The 27,801-nt window shown below is 37.2% G+C and overlaps 1 protein-coding gene across 1 annotated transcript in view; it reads left to right on the top strand.

Moving 5' to 3' along the window:
• The window catches only part of WASL (WASP like actin nucleation promoting factor), a 48,211-nt gene that overhangs the window by 17,494 nt on the left and 2,916 nt on the right, over nt 1-27,801 (top strand). The window contains 11 exon segments of the mRNA XM_079303291.1: nt 6,596-6,730; nt 7,999-8,085; nt 8,647-8,743; nt 13,670-13,693; nt 18,509-18,677; nt 21,331-21,373; nt 21,731-21,884; nt 24,838-24,977; nt 24,979-25,125; nt 25,127-25,354; nt 26,430-26,538. Of these exon segments, the coding sequence (XP_079159417.1) occupies nt 6,596-6,730; nt 7,999-8,085; nt 8,647-8,743; nt 13,670-13,693; nt 18,509-18,677; nt 21,331-21,373; nt 21,731-21,884; nt 24,838-24,977; nt 24,979-25,125; nt 25,127-25,354; nt 26,430-26,538 (1,333 nt within the window).

Below are 27,801 nucleotides of genomic sequence, written 5' to 3'. Positions count from 1 at the left end.
AGTCCTTTTATCTCTCCAATTTCTTCCCATCTCCCTTTTTTCCCATCTGTAACTGAAAAGTAAGTGCAAGTTGACACTTGTGTATACTTCCTAAGTTTTCTAAAATTTGGTGGTGATGTTAATTTTTGTTCATATTTCTCACTATTAGGCCTGAATTCTGCCTGTACCATCATACTAGACCCCCATGCTTACAGAAAATCTTGGCTTACCTACTCTCCGGGGCTAATAAATATGTAGGATTCTGAACCTAATTAAACTCTTCTAAGTTTCTGTGAAAATGCTAGAAAGTCTTTTTGTCTACTCTAGCAAATGCCTCTGCTACTTAAAATGTTGCAATTGTTAGGGAATTGTACTTGCATGTTTTTATGTGGCCTAATTCATTAGGGGTCATTTCAGTAGTGGCAGGCTTAGTCAATTTGTTTAAAGTTACCATTGGGAGAGATTGCAGTGGATGCCTTCTGTAGGAGTGCATGGTGGAGAGAACATTCTCCCTGGAAGTGGGTTATCAGCCCTTCCTAGCAGGAAGGGAACATATTGTTCCCACATGATAGACTCCTCAATGCCAAGAAAAAAAGCTACATTTTTTCTGGAAACAGGACCACTGTGCAGAAGGAAAATTAAACTGCCAGAAAGAGCAAGTAGAGCTTGGTTGTGTAGGGCACCGAAGTCTTCTCTTGAGAAAGGGATGGAAGTTCTGGTGTCTGGTCCCTACAGCAAGTTATAGGTTTCTGTTTTGAGTAAGGAGATAGAATGCATAGCAGTATTGAGCACTGCAGAAACATTTTTGGAGGCTCCATATATTTATGACACTGAAGATAAGGCAATTGCATAACAACAGGGAATTATTATCACAGTCTTAATTACAATTTTGTTTTGAATTGAATAACACGAATTAATGAAAGTATCAGCATTTAGAAGTATAATTGCTAAGACCTAAGTTTATTTTGGAAAGAAACCTAAGATTTAAAGTGCTGTCTCTGCTTGATTAGTCAGTGCTATGTTTTAGTTGTTTTTTTCCTTCAGAATATTTGTCATCTGGAGAAAAAAATGTCAGCTACTGAATTCTGTCTAATTGCCTGATTATCTGTGAATGAAGGTCAGTTTTCTCTAGAGTGTGCTCTCACTTCATGCTGTCCTTCTCATTCAAAAGTCTTAACAATATTGTTTCTGTATGTTCTTTCATGACTCAGCTAATGCTAGGCTGTTAGAGATTTCTTTGGTACTGAAGCTTCCTGCTGTTCTTGTGGTCAAGATTGAAGTCAGGCCTTACTAAGCATTTCTACAGTGAAGTGGTACTTCATGTTAGATCCCTGTGTTCCTGAACCCTGCTCTCTGAGGAAAACTATTATGGCTGTTGTAATGTCAGTGAATAGCAACAGCTCTTCATCCTAGAAGCAAACTATCTTCCTGGCCTTGTATCAAAGAAGAAATGTGTTATCCAGGAGCACCCGGCATCATCTGGTCAGGCTGCAACATGTTGACTTAGCTATAATGAGGATTTCCACCATAGCATGTCATAAAAATACCTACCATGGGTATCTTCACACCAGCTCTAGTATTGATTAGGACAACGTTTCTAGATAATGCTTCATGGAAAAGAGAATAGAAATACTGACTTCTGTTCTTACAGGGTTTGGATTGCACACAACTATTCACCACAGCTTGCTTTTTTCCCCACAGAAATGTAAAAGTATGTAATTGATTTTAAGTCAGACTGACTTGATGAAGAATCTGCAGCCATTGTATAAGCATGGTTTTTTTTCAAGAGGTTACTCTGCTTGGAAGCAGCTGCTACTGCTTGCATTCATGACTTACAAGACAAAGTATTATCCTTTTAAAAAATCTTTTTTTCCTGGTTTTATTTGTAAGACACTTTCAGGGGCTGAAAAGGATAACTTCAGAAAAGCAAGCCTGTCATGTGTGATTAAATTTTGTGTGTATGCAGGGTTCTGCCCCTTTATGAGAAAAAAATCATTCTTAAAATTGGGAAAATGTTGAAAGTTAATGCTTTAGTAGTACTGTCAAGATGTAACACATAACAGTACTGAACCATTAGAGAAATACATGAAATCTAGATTCCATTTGTACAAGTATCAAAATGGGAGTGAATAAGCATAGACATAATTTTGTAGCCCTTAAACTTAACTGGGCAGGATTCTGAGCAATGAACTCTAGGCTTTTTATTACCCTTTTTGTGAGCAGGAGCTTAGCCTGGAAGACTTACACAAGTCATATCCAACCCAAGTCATTTTATGAGCCTTTGATCTTTGCACCACAACCTGTTGTCAGCTGTATGTAAACACTGGAAAAAAACATTCAAATGGGTCTTGCTTTCTGTTCTGGTGTATACTGAGGTGGCTGAATATCTTGCAGCTTTAATCTTACTGCCACTCTTTGTTTTGACTTTAGGCCCACTGTGTTTTAATGTCTGTCAGCCATAAGCCCTGTATTGTAATGACTCTTGCTTGTAATGAGATGTGCCACCGTCTGGGTTGGCTTGCCTCACTGTTTTTTGAGAAACACTTGAATTACAGCAAGTCATTAATTTGACAGGCCACTGCAGCAAACGTTCACACCAGAAGCCAGTCAAAGTACACAGCTATCTGCTGCCCAGTCGGAGACCGTCGGTGGCTGTTGTGATCACATTCTGCAGGCTTTTGATGACTGACTGGTTGTGGCTAAGTTTTGCAGGCAGAAGGTGTTTTTGTGAGCCTTTTGTTGTCACCACGTGTCCTGCAGAGTGGGTCACAGGGTAGGACCAGCTCTTCCAGTGAGACAGCCAGTGCTCAGCTGGCAGAACAGCCTGGCTGCTTCATAGCTCGTCAGCTTGGAGGGTGTGACAGGTTCCTGGAATCAATGGTATGTCCTCCAGCTGGAGGGTGACTGTGGAAGAAGTAAAGGGAACTGAGCAGGGTTGGTTTTCACCTCCACGGCCCATCAGTTTTTGGTGGACTATCTTATTTTTTTACCCTATGCACCTTTTCTAAATATACAGTTATATAAAATGGACAAAGTCCTCACCAAAACTCTTAAAAGAGCAGTAGTGACAACTTCAAAATCCTCCTCCTGAAAATACAGTAAGAGCAAAGTAACCTACTGCATGTCAGAAAAAATACAGTCATTATGTTGAATCAGTGATCTGACCAACTCTGAAGAAATATTTACATATAAAAGAACCCATACTTTTTAATGCAATATTCTCTTCAAGAATGCTGTGAGAAACTGAGCTGTGTATATTAATTAGCTTCAAAATAGACATTGAATACTCACTCAGCAAATGCAGTAGAGTACTCAAATTATGATATTTGTGTAAATGCTGTCAGATGCTGCAATTATGCAATTAAATTTGAAGTTTTAAAATTCAATTTATGTGGCTAGGATTCATATTAAATAGCAGTAGATGAAGTTCTGTTTTCTCAAGTTTTAAATTTCACCATGTGTCTGTAAATTGCCAAATGGTATGGGTGATTACTTTTGCCATCTTTGTTCCAGAAGCTGAATAGCGGAAGGCTTGGCACCACTGCTGTACATAATGAAAATGAACAGAGGATGAAGTCAAAGGAGTTGGACTTGATTGTCTTTCTCCCCCTGCCCCCCCAAAATATGCATTATATTTTTTCCTATGTTGCCCTTTTAATTAAAAAAAAAAACAAACCTGAGTGCTATGACAACAGAATTGTAACTTTATATTGTAATATGCAAAAGCCTCATTGCAGCTTGTCAACACTAGGAAAACACTCATGCTAATGAGAAAGTTAAAATGCAATTGAACACCACACTTGGTAGACCTCAAAACTAAACCTACTTTAGATTCAGTGAAATAGTTTTCTAACTTCTAAATCAAGCTCTACTCATAGGGTAACCACGTATACATTAAATATATTATGACTATGCAGAATGAGGACACACTCTGTGTAATATTCTTCTTTGTACTCATAAGGTAGGTGTTGGTTCAAGGTTTTATAAGCTGTTGTGGAGTTACGACAGTTACTGGTTTACCTAGATAATCCAGTTGGTGCTTTTGCTGTTAGATATGATAATAAGCCCTGTCTTGACACAGGTCACTGTCTCCTGTGCTTTGAATTCCAAGACCACCCATTTCTGTGAGAACTCCTGTTGGGGAGAGGTTACTGCAGCTGGATTGTCTTGGTGTGTTAAGAAGGTTTCTTGCAGGGGTGAGATAGTTGCTGTGGTTAAATGTGAACTATAGAATGGCCCATTTTGCTCCTGGGTGTTGTCTTGTGTCTACAAGGTTATCAGTTTAACAATTTGATAGTATTGGGGAAAAAGGCCGTTAGAGAAGCAGAGATTTTGAACAAAATTTGCCCAGCTGTGCCCAAAATTAAGTCATTGCCTGTTTGCAACATAGAGGGGAAAATGACATCTTAGGTGACATTAAGTTGCAGATATAACTGTTACGTTGTGCTAGTATGGCTAATTCTTAGGTCCCTTTTTTCTCGTCTGACAAGTGCAATTATGATTAAATTACTCATATTTCTCTGTAGATTATAGGATTATATACTCCACACTTAGTTGTAAAGCATTTGGGGAAGCAAGTACAAAGCATTCTTTTCATCAGACAGTCATGCTTTAATTTCTTCTGTAGGTTACCAGCAAGATTAATAGTCAGTCTGACAACTTCTGACGAGGTGGCTGCAAAGAGAAACAGAGATGTATCTTGACTTGTGAAAGTTATCATCACAGTGCTTGAGCAAAGGTTATATAGCTTCCCTAAGGTGTAGCTGTCAGTCTGACTATATTATGTTGGCTCTATTTTAACAAAACTGAAAGTTTTTTGGTTTAAAAAAATCCATGAATCGTAGGCTATTCTTTTGGAGTTTTAAACCATTTGAAGCGTGACCATGGTGACAATGATATTTAGTAAATAATCTTACAATGCAGGAAGGCATGCCTGCATTCTAGATGTCTACTGTTTTGGCAAGTAGTCAGTGTTGATGAAGGCAAAGTAATCCTTGTTGAGCAGGTGGGGACAACCTAATAGGGACCCCACTACTCAGATTAGGTGTAAATCATCCAGAAAGGTTTTGGAGCTTTAACAGATCGCAGAAAACATCTGCTTAATATTTCATAGTGATAAAGGAAATGCAACTTTTTGATAGTGAAAATAGTCAAGAACAAAGCAGAAAACTATTATTGTGATCCTGTGTTCAAAGGGCTAACAAAGAGCATAAGTCTCATCCCCATACAAAGAAGGACATAGTTAGACTAGTTAATATCCATGTAAGAGTGACAAGGGAAATGTGTAGTATGATTTTTTTTTTTTCTTGATCCAAGAATGACATAAAACTAGTATCGCTTCCTGAACTTCCTAAGCGAGCATAGAGGCCAGTGTGGCAAATATGTATAAAAAGATGTGCAGCATAAAGGAACAACTATGAAGCCATCAACACCATCTCTTAGTGTAAGAGTAAGTAGGGACAAACAACTGAAAATAGCTGGTGGCAAAAGTCTGAATAAACGGAGCTAATTATTCACACAGTGAAAAAGAAAATTCTGGAAAACAATCCTGTCCAGTGTTATCATGTTCAGAATTTCACATGGGTCTGAAGAGTGAATGGACAAATTCACGAAGGAAAAATGCAGGATGTGCTGCTGGCCTAGGGAGCTTTGAGCTCCAGCCTCTTATTCCTGCGGAATAATGTATATGGTATATTATATATATAATATTATGTATTATAATAATAATTATAATATTATATATATAATATATAATACAGTATATAATGGAATATTCTTGTATTCTTACCTTCTTTTGGCATCTGGTGCTGCTGGAGCATAGATTCTAGGCTAGATAGCCTTTGGTCTGCCCATTGTAGATCATTTAAGCTTTATGTTCTTATGCCTTGGCTGCTAAATAAATACTATTTGAGGACTTCCATTTTCCTTTCCTTGTAGGACTCTTAAAGTAAGGCACATATATACTACAAAATATGATTAAGAATGTTCTTGTGACTGAAGCAGTCTGGTGTGGAATAATCTTCATCTCTTATTCAAATCTCTCAGTTTGAAAATGAGACAATTTCTGGTTGCCAGCTGGGAATGAGCCTAGCTCATGTGAATTCTCAAATCGTGCCCAGGAATTTTCGGAGTTTGCTAGTTGGCATAGGTTAAAATTGTGCCAGAGACCACTTAAACAATTAAGCAATGCAACCAGTTGCATTCCAGTACCCAGGAGTGTGTCCAGGCACTGTGCAATTTACAGTTTCATCTTGAGTATTGTGTTTGTATTCAGTTTGAAGTACTAAACAGACATTTCCTTGCACAGTAGGGTATTCTGTGCGACCACTGTAGTTACTGATCTGCTTCTTACAGGCAAAATCTCTTTGCTAATTTTCATGAAAAAGAATGAAAAGCTCATTTGGTTCTTAGGGTGTCTAAATCTTGCATAGAAGTGAAAATCTAAAGCATCGGAGTGATTTGGGGTCCTTCAAACCTTATCGTGTTAACTACCTGGGAAATCAGCAAAATTGCTGCCTACAATAAGGAACAAAACTAAGAGATGCTTTGGAAAAGGATCAGTTATAGAATTTATGACTTTTTTTCCTTTTAAGTAATAGCTACCTTTTCTTTTTAGACTATGTCTTCAGCAGTTGTTCAGATATACGCAGCAGATCGCAATGCCATGTGGTCAAAGAAGTGCTGTGGTGTAGCTTGCCTTGTAAAGGACAATCCGCAGAGGTCATATTTTATCAGAATATTTGACATCAAGGTAAGCATCTTTTTTCTTTTTCAGAGCCTTTAAGTTTGGTTATATTCATTCTCCATTTTGAATTAAATGAGTATAGGTTATAGCTATGCATTCATAGAAATTCTCAAGTAAGCTTTAAGCAGTGAAATTGCACTTGTTATCAATAGGCAATTGCAACGTTTGCAGGTGCTCTAAATTTAAGTAATTTCATATATTTCACCTTTAATAGATGAAATAAATATCAATTTTTTTACAGCACTCAGAAGCTGCTGTCCTCTCTACAGATCTGATTAGTCACATCAGTGGAAATAAATATATAGTGTGTATGTGTATATATATATATATATAACAGGTGTCACTACTTTGGGTGGTTTAAGATAATATTGGGTGGAAACAATCTTTTTGATCAGTGTGGTGGTGCATGTGAAAACTGCAGGATAAACAAGTTGTGTGATTTTTGGGGAGATTGGGGTGGGTGGCTTTTTCTTTCATTCTCCCTCCACTAAAAAGAGACTCATACTCAAGATACTGAAAATCTTTGTCTTATTGTAATAGGACATCTCAAGGGAGTGGGAACTGAGAAACAAAGTGTCCAAGATGTGTTCTCATAACAAAAATGATGCTGAGAAACCTAAGTCCTACTGACTGTGCTGAAACTTTGGAAAGCTTCCCATTATCTCTGCAGCCAAGAAAGAGCTCCTTATCTGTCAGCATTCAGTGCTTGAAGCCTCTGAGATTTGTTCGGAATTGCCAGTTGGCACTTGCATTTGACTTTGTGATTTGGTCAGTTGATTGCTAAGACTCTGTCAGAAACTGCTTCCTTGGATGCTGAACTCTAATGTCATTGAAATACATGAGACTTCTTTAAAAGATGAGATTTTTGTTCTCTTTAAGTTAACTGTTTTCAAGTCAAGACTGAGATAAGAGCAGGGGACTGGAAGCCTTCTTTATTACTGTTGCTGTTTCATTCCTGAATTCCTGTAACTGGGCACTATCACTGCTCGCAGTATCACTGTTGCAGGGTTGTAGAACTTGAAAGGAAGTTTTTGGAAACATCCAGGAATTTGAACAGAACACAGAGACACAATAGAATAGGCTTTCACAGCTCTTCCACAAGCTCTGGTGTACTTTGATTTTGATTGAGTTATCCATTGGGTTAATATCAAGGCAGATGTTTAATACTATGCTGTGTCCAGTTCTTAATATGTTCTATAGTAAAAGAAATTAAACTCTGCAATTTCATCAGAAGTTTAATAGTCTTCTTTTTTTTTTTGTTTTCTTCTTTTCAGGATGGGAAATTACTGTGGGAGCAGGAATTGTACAATAACTTTGTATATAATAGCCCTAGAGGATATTTTCATACCTTTGCTGGAGATGTGAGTCTCAATGTCTTTGAACACCTATTTTAAAATGCCTTTGGTTTGAACCTTTGAATGCCTTTGGTATCTTCTTTAATGTAACTGAGGTTATTAATCAGTTATATTATATTTTTTTTGTAAAAGCTTATTTATAAAAGTAATTTTTGTGATATCTCAACTAGAAAATTTAATATATAGTACAGAAGCATAAAACGTGGTTCTTTACTTTCAACTTTCTTTAATGAAATTACATTTTGACTTGCAGATGATATTTATGACATATCATGCATTCATATAGCACAAATTTTCCTTTCCCCTCCCCTTTTTTTTATTTGAAGCTGCAAGATTTTGCTCATATCTGTTAGCCCTGATCTTTAGAAACTTGATTAGTAGACAGACATTCCTAAGATACAATGTTTCACTGAGACTTGGTTCCAAATTTGTGGTGATTTTTTTTTTTTTTTTTTTTTTTTTTTTTTTTTTTTTTTTGTTATACCTTTAGAAAGGTGTAAGACAATATTTAAGAAAGCCTTTAAAACACTTTCTTAGTCATGGGGGGGAAATATTAATGTTTTTCAGACATGTCAAGTTGGTCTTAATTTTGCTAATGAAGAAGAAGCTAAACTATTCCGCAAAACAGTAACAGATTTACTTGGACGACGGCAGAGAAAATCTGGTAAATATTCAAATTAATCTTAAATTCAGGCTTGTTTATGTTGTTTTGGGGGGAAGGCAGGAAGCTACTGCTACATCTGAAAGCCACTGGAGGCACTGCTGCCATATTCATGTTTTGAAGTAATTATGCTATTAAACCAGGCCTCTTTCTCTAGTGTGCAAAAATTAGTTTTCTGAAACGACTCACCTTGGTATTTTGTTCTATAAGTGTCTGTGTAAGCTGAGACCCCAAGGTTATGATTTGAAAATACAGATTTGGGGAACAAAATTGTAAGCTGACATTGGGTAAACTAGAAATCTTTCTCTAAGTTGTTTTAATATTTGAATAAACGCTCTTTTAGCCCTGAGCTGTTTATAACTGGCTTGTTAAATTCAGCCCAAGTGGGTTGTAACAAAAATTTTACCATCTGGTATGTTCAGTAATTCATGAATTTTTGGCATTGATCCAGCAGTTAGTAGAGGAATACCTTTTATTCAGAACGAGTGATCTTGGCTCAGGCCAAGAACAGAAGACATAATGTGCCTATACTGTCCTTAGCAGCACAGGACAGTCAGTGAAGCACAGCATGCTTTTTGCCAGCTGCAAGATACCTTGGGAGCATGGTTTGTGCTTTAAAGGCAGCTCAGGCTTCCTACAGATCTTGTCTTGGTCATTTTCCAGGGAGCCCATAAACAACTTTCCTGTCTTGACAACCATATGTCTGTGAAGGATAAAGGGATGTAAAATACAGGCTTGGAAGAAGTAGATGTGTTCAGGCTTGCTGTGAGATGTAGTGTGGACTTGTGTGCAAGCTCCAGGATGCAATTTTGTAATCCGTTCTGGAACTGTGCTAGCAATGCAGTGCAGGCTACTGTAAAAGGAGGAAGCCTTCATCCTGGAGAGCTGCTCTTGCAAGTACTCTTGTGAATGTGCATTTGCTGTGTGTATTCACTTGGATTTCATCAAGGCATGGTGACTCAGGAGCAGAGCACTTGCTCCAAGAGCTTAAATGACTTCTTTATGATTCCCTCAGCTCAGAATAAGGTCATAAGGTTTCATGAGAAGAAGTGGGATCATTAAGAAGTGGCAGTTAAAAGTTTCTTATACACATACTGCAAAAGTAATTTTGCATCTGCTGCTCCTGAGGTTTTACTCTCTTATATGTCTGAAACATAATGCTACAATGCACAGACATTACATGGGAAGAAGTATGTTTGCATTATTGGCCATAGAAAACTTTATTTGAAAATAGTGGTTCAGTCAGACATTCTGTTCAGAGTTTTTCTTCCACATAGTGATTTTTTTTTTCACATTAAATTTTTCGAGTTTACTCTCTGAACTAGTATCTTGGTTTGTATGCCAGTGCTCATGTTACTTCATATATTGTTTCCACAAACAACTCCAGCTTCCCCAAACATTTGCAACTTTGAGACACCTTTTATTTAAAAAAGAAAATGAAATGAGAAACAAAAAACCCTCAAAACAAAACATTACAGATATTTCCTTGTTAAGAGCTGCAAACCAAGAATTTAAAACAGTTATGAGATTGCTTCGTCAAGCCACCAGATGGAGTTCTGTATTTGTCCTTGTGACTATTTCATTGTGCTTCTAAAATAACAGGCTTTGCACTGTTCAAAGTCAAGGTGATTTCTTTTGGTGTTTATGCCTTTATTTATTTATAAATGCTTATACAAAACATATATATTTTATATAATTTACATTATATATATATATATATATATACACAAATGATACCAGAGTTGTGTGAATTTATATTATTAGTACATCTTAATTTCACAATCACAGAGGTAATAGTCTGACAATTTAGATGCTTTTCTGTTTTAACAGGATTTTTACTTTCATACCTTCCAAACTATGTTTAATTTCATAGCAGTGCCACTTGAGATGCTTTCAACTCAGCTGAGTACTCCATGTGATCATTTAGCTGCCTGTTATGCTGTTCAGGGTTTGCTTAGAGACTTCTCTAGGAGTCTTACAGAAAACTTATGTTATTGAAAGGTAGCAGTGACTGCAGTTCTGGCTCACAAAGCTAAGGCTTGGTGCTGAGGTTAGTACACAAAATACTGTCTGACAGCTAAGAGAAGACACAACAGTATTCTGCTCTTCCTCACTCAGCATGTAATGCACTCCAACATACAGACAACCCCTGAGTAAGTGCATCTGGAGTTCTAGAGAGGTGAAAGTTTGGCTCCAGAGCATGTACAAACACTTGCAAATGTACAAAATATCAAGTAGAGAATAGAATAAAGAACAAATGTAGAGAGAGAATTCTTGATCTCTTGTCCTAATCTTTCTAATAGTGTGGGGTTTCATCTAACTAAATTCTGGTATGGGTTGACCTTTTCATTTTAGGGGCTTTGGAGGTTTAGGTTTTTGGGGTTTTTTTTTTTTTGTTTTGTTTTGGTTTTTTTTTTATTCAATTAAATTCTTAACCTTAGATTAGAAAGAAATTGCTATAATTCATTATTTTGTCTGTAGATTTGCTTAAATAATCTCTCCATTTACTTCTTAAACTAATCCCAAATAGTACTCCCAGTAGACAGAGTGAGCACAGTGTGTCTCTTCTCAGTGGTTGTCACTGCAGTATACTCTCACTTTGGGTATTGCACATAGATGCTATTAGTTGTTATTTTTATTATTATGCATGCCCACACACAAGTGCCTTCTCCACATGCTGAGCACTCACTCATCCCTAAAAGGGAAACAGACACTTGTTCTTAACTGCAGGTAGTTCTTTCTGAAGTAGGAGGCTTCTTGATTTGTTCTTATGTACTGCTTGCAGCTCATGGGTGGGAGCTCTATTGACCTTCCATGAAACTGCTATTTTCCTTCACAAACTTTTAGCTCTTGAGTACCTTCATAATGGACTTCATAAGTTTCAAGGTAGATACTTCATATAAAGAGTGATTTTTTTTTTTTTTTTTTAAATTTGCTTTGGTTTTTTTCTTTTGTCTTTGGTCACAGCTTTTGTTTTTGCTGCTTGAATGACAAGGGCATTTCCAGCCTGCTCAGCTTGCATTGGATTCAAGTCTTGGCAGAGATTATTCTCATTTTCAGGAATGCTCATTGAAGGGAGCTGTGTTTTTTGTACATAGACAGCTTCTGATATTCGTCTGTTTGAGATCAGTAAGCACATTCATTTTCAAAAGCCTGAAAATCTGTCACTCATCGTATCATCTGCACTTCAGGAACAAAAGTTCATACTTTTTTGTCAGCAGTGGTAACAGAAAAACAGTGCTAGTCTCTTAATTTTTCTCAAATTAATCTAGCCAGTAAAAATTACAGGAAGTGTATATAATGTTTTGGTTTGTTTCCCACTTTTTTTTTTTTCTTTTGAACTATTTATTATAATGAAAATTGTGAAGGATTCCCATGATTTGTCTCATGGCCATCTAACATTACCTGTGAATGCCTTCTGCTTTTGCCATCTTTCCTATGACAGATGACTTACAACCAGTTCTGCACTCTCCTTTGCTCTCTCTGAGTTGCTGAATTGCTAGAACTCTGATTATGGTCCAAAGGTTGAGTTGGGGGTTAATTTTTATTTTTTAAAAATTTATTTCCAGGGGACAGTATGAGATGTGGTTTCTTAAACTGAATCTGGTAGGAAGAGAGAGCACAGTGTTTAGACAAAAAGTGAAAGTTTTTCTCACCTCAGACCTGATACCTTATGCTGAGGTATCTTTGCAGAGGTTCTCCACCTCTATGCCTGAAGCTAACCTGCTGTGACCTAAAAATCTACTGTCTTTGGATGACTTGTTCATAAAAAGTTGATTTTCCATGGGTTTTGGTGACCTTCCCATGAAGGTTTGATCTTGACTGATTCCTTTATTCCTACTGGAAGATCAGCAGACTGTCATGAGACTGATTTGCCTAGCATACTTAGGATTTTATATTTTTTGGGAGGTTTGTATATTTTGAGGGTTTTAAGTGTTCTAGGACAAGGTCAGCACTATCTGTGGAGGCACTGTCTCCCTTCTTATGTTTGTGAGTCTGGAAAGATATAGCAAGTTAACAGTTTTTCTGGGGCTTGCTGAAAGTGAAGTTACAAATTCTTTTTTTACAACTCTTGGGAGCTCCTGTTATACTACAGATACTCCAGATCTTTACAGAGCTGTGGCTTTTGTTACAATGAGATGATAAACTGCTTGCCTTTATGGGTGCTGCTAAATCCAAATTTCTTAAGAGTTTGTGTAGTGATAGACAAATAGTGTAGATGTCTACTGAGAGTGTGTAGAAGTTCAAAAGTAAGTGAGGGAAATCTCCTTTAAAGGGGAATTTACTATTGTAGACTGAGAATATTGAGGTGTGAAATCATCAAGCCAGGTTCTTAATAGTCTGTGAAACAGTGTAGTGCTGTGAATAAAATATCATATTAGTATCAAGGAGAGTCTAGTTCTTTCCATATTGTTCAGTTACCTGTCAGATAACATTGGTGAAATGTCTTGCCCCTGTGTCCAATCTTTTATGCATAAAGCATAACATTAATTAAATTTTAGGTTCTGTGAGAGAACAATACTCTAAAAACACACTAATTATATTTCAGATAAAAATGACAGAACAATTTCATTCAGTGGTTATCAAAAAGCACAATGCTACACGAATCTTATTTTGTTAGGTTGTATTTAAAACATACTTTTTGAATATCTCACTCTACTTCATGGTTGAAATGCCTGAAACCAAGTCAGTAGCTATTGCCTTATGCTCCTGCTCAGTTTGTGCACTTGAAATCAGTTCTTATTATCTAAGATCAGGGTGTTTTTTGTTCTGTAATACTTTTTTTCAACTGAGCAAGTAGACTTTAAGGATATTAGTAGATTCTTAAATTTGAGATCAAGATCATTGAAAGTTTCACTAGACACTAAAATTTAAATTATTTCTTCCTGTGATACCTATGATTAAATGGTTCTTTTTCTTTTTTAACAGAAAAAAGACGAGATCCACCAAATGGTAAGCTTTTTGCATGAATCACTGCATTTTATTTTCTCCTCCTGCTATCATTTGCTGTTTATGTATAGCTTTGTTTCAGATTTGTTCAGGATAGTCATGAAGTGACAAAAGCAGAAAACTGAAGGTCACAATATTCTTTCTGTTTCTGTTCTTTGGCATTTGTTTATTTGTGGCTTGAAAACTTTGTGGCTTAGCTGGCATTTGTAAAGAATGTTTCTGGAGGAGCATGTTTTGTTGCAAGTATGAGAGAGGGCCCTTCAGCTTTAACTGGGAAGAAAACTTTGTACCTTGCATTTGCTGTGTGATCTTCAGAATATGCATGTATAGGATCACTGTACAAAGATAGTCTATTTGTCTTAATGGCAGGCATAATAATGATGGATTTAATAGAATATAATATTTCAGTTTCAGTATATCTGGTGAACCATGTAACATAGTCTTCTGGGTTTATTTCAAATATTCATCAATATTTAACTCCTTTTGAATGAAGAATTATTTGAATCTCCTTGCCTCTCAGGAGCATGTCTCACTAGTATGAGATGCTCTTGTTAAATTGATGGAAGGAATCAAACTGTGTATGTTTAATGCAGAACTTTTTGACCGTCCATTCTAAAATCATGGAAAAGGCACATCAGTTAATACCAGGTTTGATGGTTTTGATTTCTGAATTCACACTAAAGTTAAAATGGGATTTCTCCTGTCCTGTTTCTGTCAGTGTTCCAGATCATAGGTTGTAACATGTATCTGTGACTTGGCTCCTTGAGCAAGGGTAGAGTAAACTGATCTTCTGAAATATGCTTATGACTTGAGGTGGTAGCCCTAAAATTTGTTCTAACCAAGTCATTCAAGCATCTCTCTGTAAGTCACCAAAATAGGTAATTCATAACTAATCTTGAATTATGGAAATTAATGATTCCTTTTATATACCCAGATAAAACCTCCCTGATATGGAATACTTTTCAAAAAAATGCTTTTTCTTCTTCATAAACTTCAAGTTTTTAGGAAATTCAGGCAATCATCAGTTGAGGTCAAGCATTTTTAGTATAGATGAAACTTTGACTGGACTGTTAAGTTTTGAAATAGAAATACCATCTGTGATGGTCTTGCTAGCTTTTCTGAGCTTTCAGAGGGTTTTGACTTCTCTGCTTTCCTAAACAGCACATCTCTGATCACAGTGTCTGCAGAGCAGATGGGAATTACAGCAGCGGTGGTGATCATGTAGTAACACCTCCCACAAAAAGTTTAGTCTCCGTTATAACACAAACAATTTATTTGTTTAGTTTGTTATCCTTGAATAGAACAAGATTTAAGAAAAATAGAGACTGCAAAAACTTCTGTGCTTAGAATACTCTGCATAACTCATGTTGTAAGACCTGGGAACAATATTTTTCTGAGAAAAATTCTCTCATGTTAAACTTGCAGTCATTGTCCCTATGCTGAATGTATCCTGAGTATTCTGTGGAAGACAGGGTTTATGCTCAGTGTTCCAGATTTCTAATCACTTCAAACGTTTCAGCATCTGTTTTTTGATAAACTGTTTCCCTGGAACATCCATTTTCAAAACCTGTCCAAAACCTTTTCCTTTTCTGATTTTGTAAAATTCTGTAATGCCTGGCTTCGCTGCTGGTGAAAAGTTGTCTAGCTGTGTCCTCAGTAGTCATAGATGAGACATGGTCAGGGCATGGATTGTAGCCTCAGGTTGTTACACTCTACAGACTTCACATTTCAGTATTTGGAATTAAGACTAGAGCAGATACATACTATCAGCATGTAACTGGAAGAAAGAAAAAACACACCTATTGTAATAACAGCTAGTTTTTCTTTTACTCTCTATATTCATTTTCTGTTCAGAAATTCTGTTGGGGAGAAAAGATGAAACCACCTGCTTTTTTGTGCTGGGTATTAATGCATTATTAGCTCCAAAACTGAAAAACAAGAACAGTCACATTTCTGTACTCACATGACCCATGGTTGAAATACTGTGAGGAATTTTGTTTTACTGGGGCTTGTTAGTCTGGATTTTCTGCATACATTGAAGCTTCATGGAAAAAGCACTTGGTCTGTTGTATGACGTTTTCAATGATAGGGATTTAAGTTTGGTTTGTTTTTTTGTTGGTTTTTTTTTTTTTTTGTAGAATTGCAGGATTAAACTCAAATTGGCATTAACAGTTATGTAAAATGTATTAGTCTGTAATTTCCTGGGATTTATGTTCTACTCATTTGTAATAGCTAGGTCTCTTTATGCAAATAAAGAAGAGTTGCTGTGGTTGAACTGACCTCCTGGTGAAGTACTGATGAGGATGAAATGAGGATTTGTCAGAGTATTAGGTTTTGAGGGAATTCTAAAGAACCACGTGGCAGAATTTTGTTTCAGCTGTTAACTAGAACAGTTTGCATTTCTTGTAGGGCTGTCTGTAGTCTGGGACAGATACCTAGAGAGGCTCTAAATAAAATATAGACTAGAATTAACATTTCAAAATGTTCTGTACAACGTTTTCTGGAGCCCCTTCTGAAGAAGTCACAGATATTGATAACAGTGGATGCTTAAGGCCACTGTATTGTCAGGTACTTCCTAATGATGAGCTCTATATGCCTCTCTCATCTTCGTTTATTGAGCTGTCTACACCTGCTGGGGAAGGTGCATGTGTGATGATGGGAAAAATTTTGCTGGATATAAATATGGCAGTTCTAGAAGAGTACAATTGTTTCCAAGGTTCTTTTATCCCTCGTGGACATCTAAGGTCTAAACCAGATGGTAAGAAAAATTTTCATCTTTTAAGTTTATTGTGACCTTTTGTATGAATATTATTGTTAAGGAATCAGGCTATCAGCCCTTGATTTTAACTCAGCTGAATAAAACTTCTGTTTGCAAATTGCTGCCGCCATGTTTGGTTAGTTCAGGATTTTGTATGCAAAAAGATGTATTTCAAAGACAGCTAGTAATTGAAAGAAGAATATCTCCAACTTACTAGCATTAAAAAGGTACTATCAGTTTCTTTTTTGAATGTCAGTTCAGCTATTGAAATTATAAATACCAATATAATAGGTGAAAATGGACAGAATGTAACAGAAAATGTAATATGTGATTAAAGTGAAGATTAACTCCTAGTGGTTTTTGTTTTGTACCACGGAAATTAAGACTGTAATTTTCAATTCATTCTGAAAATTTTACTGAACTTATTGCTAAGTTTAGAGTTGATAATATTTGATGATTAGTCAATTCAGTGCTAGTTTTAAGTGAAACTCAGACAATGCAGGTTGTTTTGTGTAGTCCTATGTGGTCAGTTTATGCTTTGATATTCTCAAAGGACAGTTGTCCAGATCAAAACATTTCTAGATCAAAGCATTTCTGCTTAGCAGAAAACATTTTAGATTTTTTTCATGCCATTTCAATGCAGTTTTTAATCTTGTCCTTTAAGGTTCCTACAGGAGTGTTAGAGTTGTCATGTTTTAGATGAGTTTTGTCTAGCCCAGTCTGGTGTTTCTGCTCTTGTTTCTTGTCCTTACCAGTACTGGGTGCTTCCCACTGAGGTGTTTAAGTGTCAGCTGTGTTATCTGTTGTGTTGTCTGCTTGTCCTTTCTGATTTTTATATTGGACTGTGAACATAAGGCTTCTTGGTTCTTTCTGAATGCAGTTATGAACAAATAGTGTCAGAACAAGGTTCAGATTTATCAAAGTCAAATTAGACTTTTTTATCATCTGCCCAGTAAGACTGTGTCTTTCTTCAGTTGATTTGCTAACTATTGGGTCCTAACTCACAGGAAAGTAGGAAATGTTTTCAGACTATTTCTCGCCAAACTGGTTTTAAATTAACTGCTTAATCTCATTCTTCCAAAACTGTATTTACATACCCTTTTTGTTGGTTTCTTTAAAAATATGCTTGTGTCTATGTGTATGTATACATATGTATGTAAATGATAAATACATAAATTGCCTCTTAGTATTTAAGTACTGCTATCACTTGCTTATGTCAAGAGTTATCTTCTCTCAGTTAAAAAACCTGAGTGGAACATATGCTAGGTATGTTCATTTGCTAGTATTACACAAGTAACACAATATTAAAATGCTGAAATTGACAGGGGTATAACTCAGATGCATTTTAAATAACTAGAATAATAATTCAGAATTATTTATAATTAAGAACAAAGTTTGAGAACATAAATGAAATACACAAATTACAGATTATATTTCTAGGTATCTTTTTACTGTCCCTGCAAGGTGTTTCTCATCTGGAACTTCACTGTTTAGAAAACCTGTCAAAGAGTAAGACATGAGAAGTCCTGAATAGTTCCACAGATATTGTCCTATATTTGAAGACAGTAGTGTGTCCAGAGCAGTCTTCTGAAGCTGTTGTGATGTTCAGGTTCTGTGTGTGATGGCATTCCCAGGTGGGGTTTATTAAATGAAGGTTCTGTCTCCTGAAAGATCAGTTTAGTGTGCTGCCCAGGTAATGGCCTGCTGGCTTTTTGGGTCTAACTGTTTATGAAGGAAGGTCACATCTTTGATCTTATCTAGGATTGTAGCTATGTTGTATCTTACTTAATGTGTCTCATCATTCCATGTGTTCTGTGCACATGGCAAAAAACAAGTTGTAGTTCAGAAAATATTCCTGTTGCTCTGCTCTAACAACTTTTTTTTTTCATCAAATATCTTAGTTTGTGTCTGACATCCAGAACCCATCTGAATGCATGTGGATGTAGAGCTACAGCTAGAGTACAAGTATTCTACAGCTCAAAAACAACTCCCAAACTTTGTGGATTAAACGTGGCATTGGTGAAACACAGAAGTAAAAATCCTGTACTTTACTTTCACAGGCCCAAATCTACCAATGGCAACTGTTGATATCAAAAACCCAGAAATTACAACTAACAGATTTTATACTCCACAAGTCAACAATATTTCATATACCAAAGAAAAGAAGAAAGGAAAAACTAAAAAGAGAAGATTGACAAAGGCAGATATTGGAACTCCATCTAATTTCCAGTAAGTATGTTCTTGAATTTGAGTTTGGTTTTGAATGGGTGGGAGTTTTGTTATTTTGGGGGGATGTTAATGGGATGTTGACATTTTGCTTTTCTGATTTTTTTTTTTTTTTTTTTTGTCAGTTACAGTTAAATCTGTGTAACTTGAACTAAGTAAATACTATCTGGAATACTGTGGGGTTTAAAAGAAGGTTAGCTTATACACAGATGAAGTTTTTCCTGCAGCTGTAAGCAAAAAGTAACTTGCTATTCAAAATTATATTACAAAACACTTCAGCTGCTTATTGGTGCCTTATGGAAGTTGTCAGCTCAGTGGAGACTCATATTCAGCCTCAATGGTCAACTCTTTAACACTATGATTCCTACACCTGCACATATTTAGCTGTGCATTGTCTTGTGAAATACACATTTGGGTCCTGGCTTGTCATAGCTGCAGAAATTACTTGCCATAATTTCATCTTTGGCTTTTTGTTTACAAACCTTTTCTGATGTGTAGGCTATGATGTGTGTCTGGTGATGAAAGTACAGCATACATCCTTCAGGATATTTTCTTACAGTCATTTCTTACCTATCTTTAATCTTTTGGAGTAGTTACCATATACCACTTTAAACTTCATTTTCATGAAACTTGATTTTGGTTACTTTACTCAATTAACTGTTGCTTTCCTGAACATTAATTGATGTAATAGTCTTCTGTCTTTTAAAATAAATGTACTTTACTTGCTGAAGCAACAGGAACTTAAAAGAGCTTGAGTTAGTTACAGGAGAGATCCATTTCTGTGAAGCATGAGAAAACCGATGTGATGCTTACATGCCAACTGAATGTCTTATTCTTTTGAACTGGTGTGTTGCATCATTACACTTATATGTTTTCCCAGATTTAAATTCCATTAAAGTAATGTTGACATTACTAGTTACAGTAACATTACTGCACAGTGTTTTGAGATAGTGCTCTGTGGAATGGGATAGTGGATGGAACAGTGATTTAGGGCTAAAACACGTCCCTAAACAGACTCTGCTTAGAAGATTCAGGCATCAAACTTGTTCTTACTGATCTGAGTATCCGTGAAGTGCTGCTCTGTCACTTGAATGGAAAAATACAGAACAGAAGGAAGAGGGAAACAAAAATGAAGGGTGCTTGGTAGTTGGTCACTTTTGTGACTGTACCAATGCAGACTTGAGCATTTGCGGACAAAATTTGCATTACCCTGTCAGACATCAGAGTTTGAAAGGGGCTGTGTAGCAGCATAGATGTAAAATTGCTTTGAGACTTGGTTATGGTGTCTATCAGATTGTGACCTAAAGAAGCTGAGAGTAAGGTGATATAATATTTAATGACATTCAAACAAAAGAGATGTTCCAGTTTCATTAAATGTAACATTAAATTGTAAATGTGAACCTTTACAAAAGAAGTCTGTTGAAAGTCTTTTTGGCTTTAAGGTCTGTTTAAGTTTCCTGTTGAGTGCAGCAGCTATGTGTCATCTTACATAGTAAGATATTTTAATTGCTGGTTTTGTACAAACATGGAAACTGGCATTTGGTATTTTTAGGCCAATAAGCCAGTAGGATAACTTGTATTGCTTGTGCTGTGATATTTGTGAAGACCAACATGGTCACTGTTTATGCCAGATCAAGGCTGCAATCAGTAGATAAAATTTTTAAATGCCTTCTGTTAGATGTGCAGTTTCAGTGTTTTGAGAAAACACAACAATCTGTACTCAACATGAATGTAGTTTACTACTATATACATTCTTTTAAGTCACATAAGGCTTGGGGTTACCTGGTAAGCATGTATTTGCATTGAAAAGATCTGAAAAACGTGTGTTACAGACAGTATGTACAAGTAATTTATCTTACTCTGAAGGGTGAAAAGTAAATGAAAAATAATGCTAAAACTATGGCATATAAAACTTTAGTGTCAGTTAAGTGCACTAAATTCTGAGTTGTATGCTCACAGCCTCTTAAAAGAGCATCTCAAGTCACACAGATGTGCACAAATATGTGTGTAAGATTATGTTAGTGGTAAACTAATGTCGGTTACACGGAGTCCCGGTAACATTATGGCTCTTTTCCATATCCAGTAACTGTATCGTGAAGTAGCCTGGAGGGACACACATCTCGTCTGTATTCTAATGGAATATAGCTTCACATAAAATAATACTTTAATAGCCACATGAAATGGCTGCTAGAAGTTTAGGAAGATGGCAGCTGAAAACAGTACTGACTTACCTTTGAAAGATGTGAATGGGAAAGGGTTGATAGGAGAACACACAGTGGTGACAGGGAGGAGGAGGTTTTCCAGCTGCATGGAACTGAAAAAACTGGCAATAGCTCAAGGTCCAGTTGCTATGTAAAGGCTAAACTTCTCCTTGATCTCTGTGCAGTTCTTCCATCATTATCCATATGCACCACAGGGTGGCATGAAGCCTTCATATTTTGCCACAAATTGTAACCTAATGAGAGAAACTCTCCACTTAGTCTTTGGGACATGAGACAAAAAATGAAAGTAAAGAAGTTTTCTATTTTCAAATGGGGTAGTGAGGAATAAGAATTGTTTAGAAAGTGGTAGTCATCTCCAGTTGTCTTGGTATCCTCTTAATTTAATTAAGGAGATCCTTTTTATGCTGATTAAATGGACTTTTCTACTCTTTTAGACACATTGGACATGTTGGTTGGGATCCAAACACAGGTTTTGATGTAAGTAATTTAATGTTACTGAAGACGATTTAAACTTTAGAGACCTTTTGCATTAAAGATTTGCATTAAAGAAAAAGTTAACGCTACAATTAAATAGTTATAAATTGGGATTTTATGATGTGATGTAAACAGGGAGATGTTGGAGTAGAGGGGAATAAGTGGGGGACTGAGGGGGGAAAAGATTCAAAACCTTCAGTTTTTCATGCAGGGTACTTAGCCCTCCTGAAGTACTTGTACTCACCTTGTTGTTTCTTTTAACTATGTGGTTTGTGGGTATTTTTTTCCCCTAATACAAATGATATTTTTAAAATATCTCCACATTCCAAGCTACTTAAAACTAATGTATCTCACTTGCAGGTGAACAACTTAGACCCAGAACTGAAAAATCTGTTTGATCTGTGTGGAATTTCAGAGGCTCAGCTAAAAGACAAAGAAACTTCAAAGGTCATATATGATTTCATTGAAAAAACAGGAGGTGTGGAGGCTGTAAAAAATGAACTGCGCAGACAAGGTGGGATTCCTTTTATTTCTACATAAAAATTACCAGGGTATCTTTTGCCTTTAGGGTTAGAGTAGAAACTGTTGATGGTGAGCAGTTTTTGATTCTCTTCTCTGGGCTTCATGTCACTGCAGTTGCACTGGATCATGTTTCATTACACTATACACTATGTAGAAACATTCAGGCATGACCCATGGAGAGTACTTGTCCCTGAAGAATAAGGGTATTTATGCCAATTAAGTAATTTCCAGGAGCACTTCGTCTGCATGCAAAGCTACGCAGATTTTTCAGACTGTGTACATTAAATATTTATTTATTACCTCAATCTTATAAATAAATTAAAACGTTGGAAGCCATAATGCTGGTGTCAGCTGTAGTGGTAGTAGATGGCTGGTAGGTATGTATGCTGCCTGTTTACCCTGGCAGCACTCTGTTGAGAGCCTTGACAAAGCTGCAGACCTGTGATTTTTATATTTTTTTAAAGTTAATTTTTCCTAATTTGAAATAAAAAAATACTGGTTTTTGAACATGCTTCTGCTGCAAAAAAATTCTCAAATAATCTGCTGCCTGCCTAACCTTTAGATGTGACCTCAGCTGATGCATTATCCTTGTCAGTTTAAAATTATACTGCCGGTATCAAACTTTCAAAAATTTGCTTAGATCTCAAAAAAAAAAAAAAAAAAATTATCTAAGGTGATATTATTGCAGTTTGAGAGCAGTGAGTGAATTGTTCAGTGACTGAAGAGATACAGAATCAGGGTACAATGACTTGTTACGTTTATTCCTTAGGTCCCCCAAGGTGGAGTGGTATGTACTGGAGCTGGCATCTAAGCATATGCTTCAAAGTATTCATGCTGTTGTGTGGTTTCTTTCCTAGATGATACCTTAGTCTGCATCTGTTTGAATGCAATACTAAAAAATATGTTAAAACTTCTTAGCTAAATTGCAAGCAAAACTCCCAGTTATGAACTTCTTTCTCAGTAAGAAATCTGTCAGCTTCTCAATAGAATCTTAACTGTGTTTTAATGTTTACAGGATTGTTGATCCCAGATTGCTAACTTTAAAACTAGATTGAGAAGACTTGGCTTGGAGTCTTAGGACTAGCTTAAAATATTTTCAAATGCCTATTTTTCTATTTTGTATGTGTTAACTTCACATTATGACCATTTGCATGTATGCAATTGAAAGAAAAACTGCCTCATCTATAATATGCATGATAATAATGACCTCTGCTTTTTGATAGAGATAGATAAAATATTCCAGTATTTCAGTGGATTTATCCACAATTGTGTTATTTGATATATGGGCTTGACTGCTGTTTGAAGTGTTCTTTCTCAACTGAAAAACATTTTTCTGTGTTTATTGCAAGAATTTCTGTGCTTACAGATTCACCTGCTAGGATGCTGACTAGAGAGTTGTGGACAAGCCATTCTGCTGAGATGGAAAACATTTTCCTGTTTTCCCTGCCCTTTCCCTAGCTTTGGTACTGGTGACAGTACCATCTATAGACAATTATACAAACTTTATTTTTAATAGCAGTGTACAGATCAGTATTTATTAAAAAAACCCAAAATGATTTTAGGGCTTTGCTTGTACGATCTGTTTGAGGGAGAAGGGAGAGAGGATGAGTTAATGGTACTCTCTCCTCGCTGCTCCTCTCTCATTTCACTTCAGCTGAGTGCAGACAGGCAGACTGTTGTTTCCACAGATTGGATATATCTCCCTAGTTATAATGTGAATAAACCATATCCCCACAGGAGAACCTAACTAGTGTAAGAAGTCTAGGGACAGTACAGGCCGAGCATTGCAAAAACCCGTCTGTGCTTGGCGGGCTCTTACACTCGGTGGCACCGCCCTCCCGTGGCCGTGAACGGAGCCGCATCAGCCAAACAGCGCAGTGTCTAAAGCCGACAGTGTTGGCAGGGTGTCCCTTGGAAAATACACGGCATTTCAGAGGCAGTTCTCTCCGTGTTGTTCTTGTGAAGGGGTAGGAAAAAAACAGCAGCTCGTGGAACTTAACATAATACCTGATTTTAAGAGTAGCATCCTTTTTCTAAACACGAGCAGGGAATGAGGCATTGCGGTACTAGTGACTCCTGCTTCCCCAAAATCCCATTTTTATGGAAGTTCCCTTCTCCATGCTAGTGCAGCCAGCCTGCTTTATTTGCAAGTAACATGAAGGGAATAAAAGGAAAGGTAAAGAAGTATCTTTTTGAGTGTAATACCGTTTTTGTTATAAAGGCATGTGAAATCAATCTTGAATTTCCTTAGTTATATGATGGCACCTGGACTGTTAAGTAGCCACACAACTCAAGTACCATGAGCCATTAGATGCTTAATGGAAGAGGAAATGAAACAGTGCTATTTGAAATGCCATTAGCAAAGCAAGTACATTTCAAGGCCACTTCACAGAGAAATGATCCTGTGTGTAGCCCTAAAGTTGTTTCCTTTTGAGAGCCTTGGCATAAAGATGTTGTTGGAAGTAATTTTCAGTAAAAGAGACTAAGACAGTTTATGCTTTGTGGAATGTTACTAGAAGATACTGCTTCAAAAAATGCTTGCTTCAATGATTACGTATAACAGGTAGATTAGGAAGTGGAAATTCTGTATTTCACTTTATGTGTATTTTCCGAAAAGTTTTCCCCTTTTTCTGTCCTAGCTCCACAAAGTTTTGCAGGATTCTTCTGAATTTTTTCAGCCATTCTATGTATTGCACCTGCTTCCTGCATTGGTTGCCTCTTTCACAAAATACACAACTGACTTAGGCTATGTTTAGCTTGGTTTGCCCTATAGGCATAGCTTATATTCAGCTGTATCCAATTTAATCCAGAATTGGTAAAATTTGCACAGGCACAGAGATCCTTGCAAAAGGCAAGGCGCAGCCTGTGTTCTTTTTCTGCTGGTTTCTGAAAGACTTAGGGGTATTGAGTAGCAGGTAATTCAAAGTTGTTTTGTTTCATTTCAGCTCCACCTCCACCACCGCCGTGCAGAGGAGGACCCCCTCCGCCTCCCCCTCCGCATAGCTCGGGCCCTCCTCCTCCCCCTGCTCGGGGCCGAGGGGTCCCACCTCCCCCTCCTTCCAGAGCTCCCACGGCGGCTCCTCCGCCCCCCCCCTCCATCCAGACCTGGTGCAGCAGTGCCCCCACCTCCTCCCAACCGGATGCATCCTCCTCCCCCTCCAGTGCATTCCTCATCTGCGCCATCCGGCCCCCCTCCGCCCCCACCGCCGCCGGCCAGCGGGGCAGCCGTGCCGCCCCCCCCCTCCGCCTCCTCCGCCCCCTCCTGGTCCTCCTCCGCCACCAGGCCTTCCTTCAGAGGCTGACCACCAGCTTCCAGTTCCTGCGGGGAACAAAGCAGCCCTCTTGGATCAAATCAGAGAAGGAGCTCAGTTAAAGAAGGTAGAACAGAACAGTCGACCAGTGTCCTGCTCAGGAAGAGATGCACTGCTAGACCAGATACGACAGGGTATACAGTTGAAATCTGTGAGTAAAAGCTGTTTCTCATCCAGGTTCCCTTGGGACTGTCAAATGCAGTGTGAACAGTAAAATGAGGCTCTGCTTTGGGGGCTGGATTGTAAGTTTTAGAGTTTCTGAATCAATGACTCAACAGTAGTACTGAGAAAATGCAAGTAACACACATTTGCTACAGATGAGTCCTGGTGCATGAAATTACCTTTCAAACTCATTTCTCACTTTTGAGTAAAATCTGTAAATCCTACAGTGAAGATGCCATGGTATCATGGTGTACAGAACTTTTGCAAGAATTAGGGAAGATTGCTGCTTTCCTCACTAATGAGTGAAATAATCTAAAAACTGCAGGGGATGAGTTTAGGAGTAATGGTAGTGGAAGGCAACACTAGATTTATTAGTTTGTTTTCATTTTTATCTTAAAATGGACCCGTGTTCTGCAAATACTGAGGATTGTAGGGTAGAAGGTGGCTGCCTGTCTTGTGGTTCAACAAGTGCTGCCCATAAAAGATACCATAACTGTCCCTGCTGCAGCACAGGCTGTTAGTGTTTCTCACTGATGCCACTGATTATCTTAAAAGTAATTTCTCAAAAGCTATTTTGCCTGTTGATACTTATTTTTTGCCACTCCTCTGCACTCAAGGCTTCTGCTGTAAAAAGTGTAAGGGTGTGTTCATATTTATTTGCCATTAGAGGTAGGCATTATCGAAGTTAATTACTTCAGAAGGGATTATCAACCTAAAACAGTCTTAGTTTACAAACCCAATGAAAAATATTTTGTGGTATATACACCAAAGTTAAAATGAATAATGGTTATGCAGCCACACAAGTCATACCTTTCCTTTAGATGAGTGCTCACTTCATCAGAGCTGAAATATTTAACCTTGGGTATGGCTAACTACAGTTCTGTTATATGGTAAAAAAGCTGACTTTTTTAATAAAGATTTTGCAGTTTGAGCTAAAGGAACAAGCTGTTCCACACTTTGTTCTGGTGGAAAATAAGCTCCTTAATCATACAAGGAAGTTTGTCTCAAAATACAGAAGTTCTGTTTTGCTAATTACATCTTTCTATTGTAACCTTTTTTCCAAGGTATCTGATGGTCAGGAGAGTGCACCGCCTACACCTGCACCCACTTCAGGAATTGTGGGTGCACTAATGGAAGTTATGCAGAAAAGGAGCAAAGCCATTCATTCTTCAGGTGTGTCTGATGGAATTTTCTGACCTCATGGTGTCAGGTTTTCAAGAGCTGATGCTTCTGTTTATCATAAAATATTCCTGTGGATATATAGTGCAGGGCAGAATGCTCTTGGCAGTGCCCTGGCAATGCACTGAAAGTTCCTTCATGCTGCTTTGAATTACTGGGGTGTAGCTATTTGCAGTAAGCCTCAACTAAGTTACTAAACAAGGTTAATATCCTTAGAAGGACTTCTTTGTTGTTGTTGCAACTAACTTGTTTTTATTTATAGCTGTCTGATGAAATAAGTTGTCAAAATATTTTGGAAGAAAGTTTTTTATGATTTCTGTTTGTTGACACTAAATCTCTTGCCAGTATTCAGCTCCTGTGCTGTGGCTCTAGGTGGGCTGTGGCTGCCACCTCCTGGATAAGGAGCACATATTCAGTGTTACTTGACTAGGCTTCTACCAGGACTGAATCAACTTTCCATGCTTAAGTGCTGGGAAAAATTAGGGCTGAAAGAGGATTTGTATTTCTCAAATACCAGCTTGTAATAAATGTAGTTTAGTAGCTGCAATGCAGCTGTTTGGTTGCAACTGTTCTGTTCAGGCTTTGATACATTTCTAGAGCTTGCTTTGATATCAGAACTGGGTGTGCAGTCTGCAGAGCATCTGACCAAGTGCAGTTTGGGTTGTTGATATGCTGCCCTGTGTAGTAATTGCCAGTTTTGGTACTTAATATAAATTAAATACCTGAAGAACTGCTGAATGCAGTGTTTTCCAATGGGAAGGAAATGCCCTTGTCCAGCAAATAAGTGGTTTAATTTTAACAGGCTATATTTTTTTAAGTATGATGCATATAAAAGAATTGGAAGGCTGAATTAAGTCAGCAAGCATTGACTTCGAAGTTGATGTTCATTACACAGCTTTAAATATTCCAGTATCCACTATGGTCTTTAGCTCACAGACCTTTTTGGGGGTTGTTTTTTTTATCTGCTTGTAAAGTAAACAAATTTCATTATATACTAAACCTGGGGAAACAGTTCTTACACTCCAGAAATTAATCTGTTTCTGAAGTTTAACATTCGATCTGGAGCAAGTTGGCAACTTGCACATTCTTTAAGGAAGAGTAATAAGTAGTAACTGTTAAACAAGAGCTTCTCATTCTTTTTCTCTAGAACAAAACACGTTTTTCCTTTGTGAGGAAAAGAATGAGAAAAGAAACAAATTATATTTAACTTCCAGCTTGTAACTATCTGAACTGAATGTCATGTCTAGCAATTTTAAA

The sequence above is a fragment of the Erithacus rubecula genome, assembly GCF_903797595.1.
Source record: "Erithacus rubecula genome assembly, chromosome: 4".
NCBI lineage: Eukaryota > Metazoa > Chordata > Aves > Passeriformes > Muscicapidae > Erithacus > Erithacus rubecula.
Note: the sequence above shows the minus strand (reverse complement) of the source record. Positions and strands in the feature narration are given on the sequence as shown.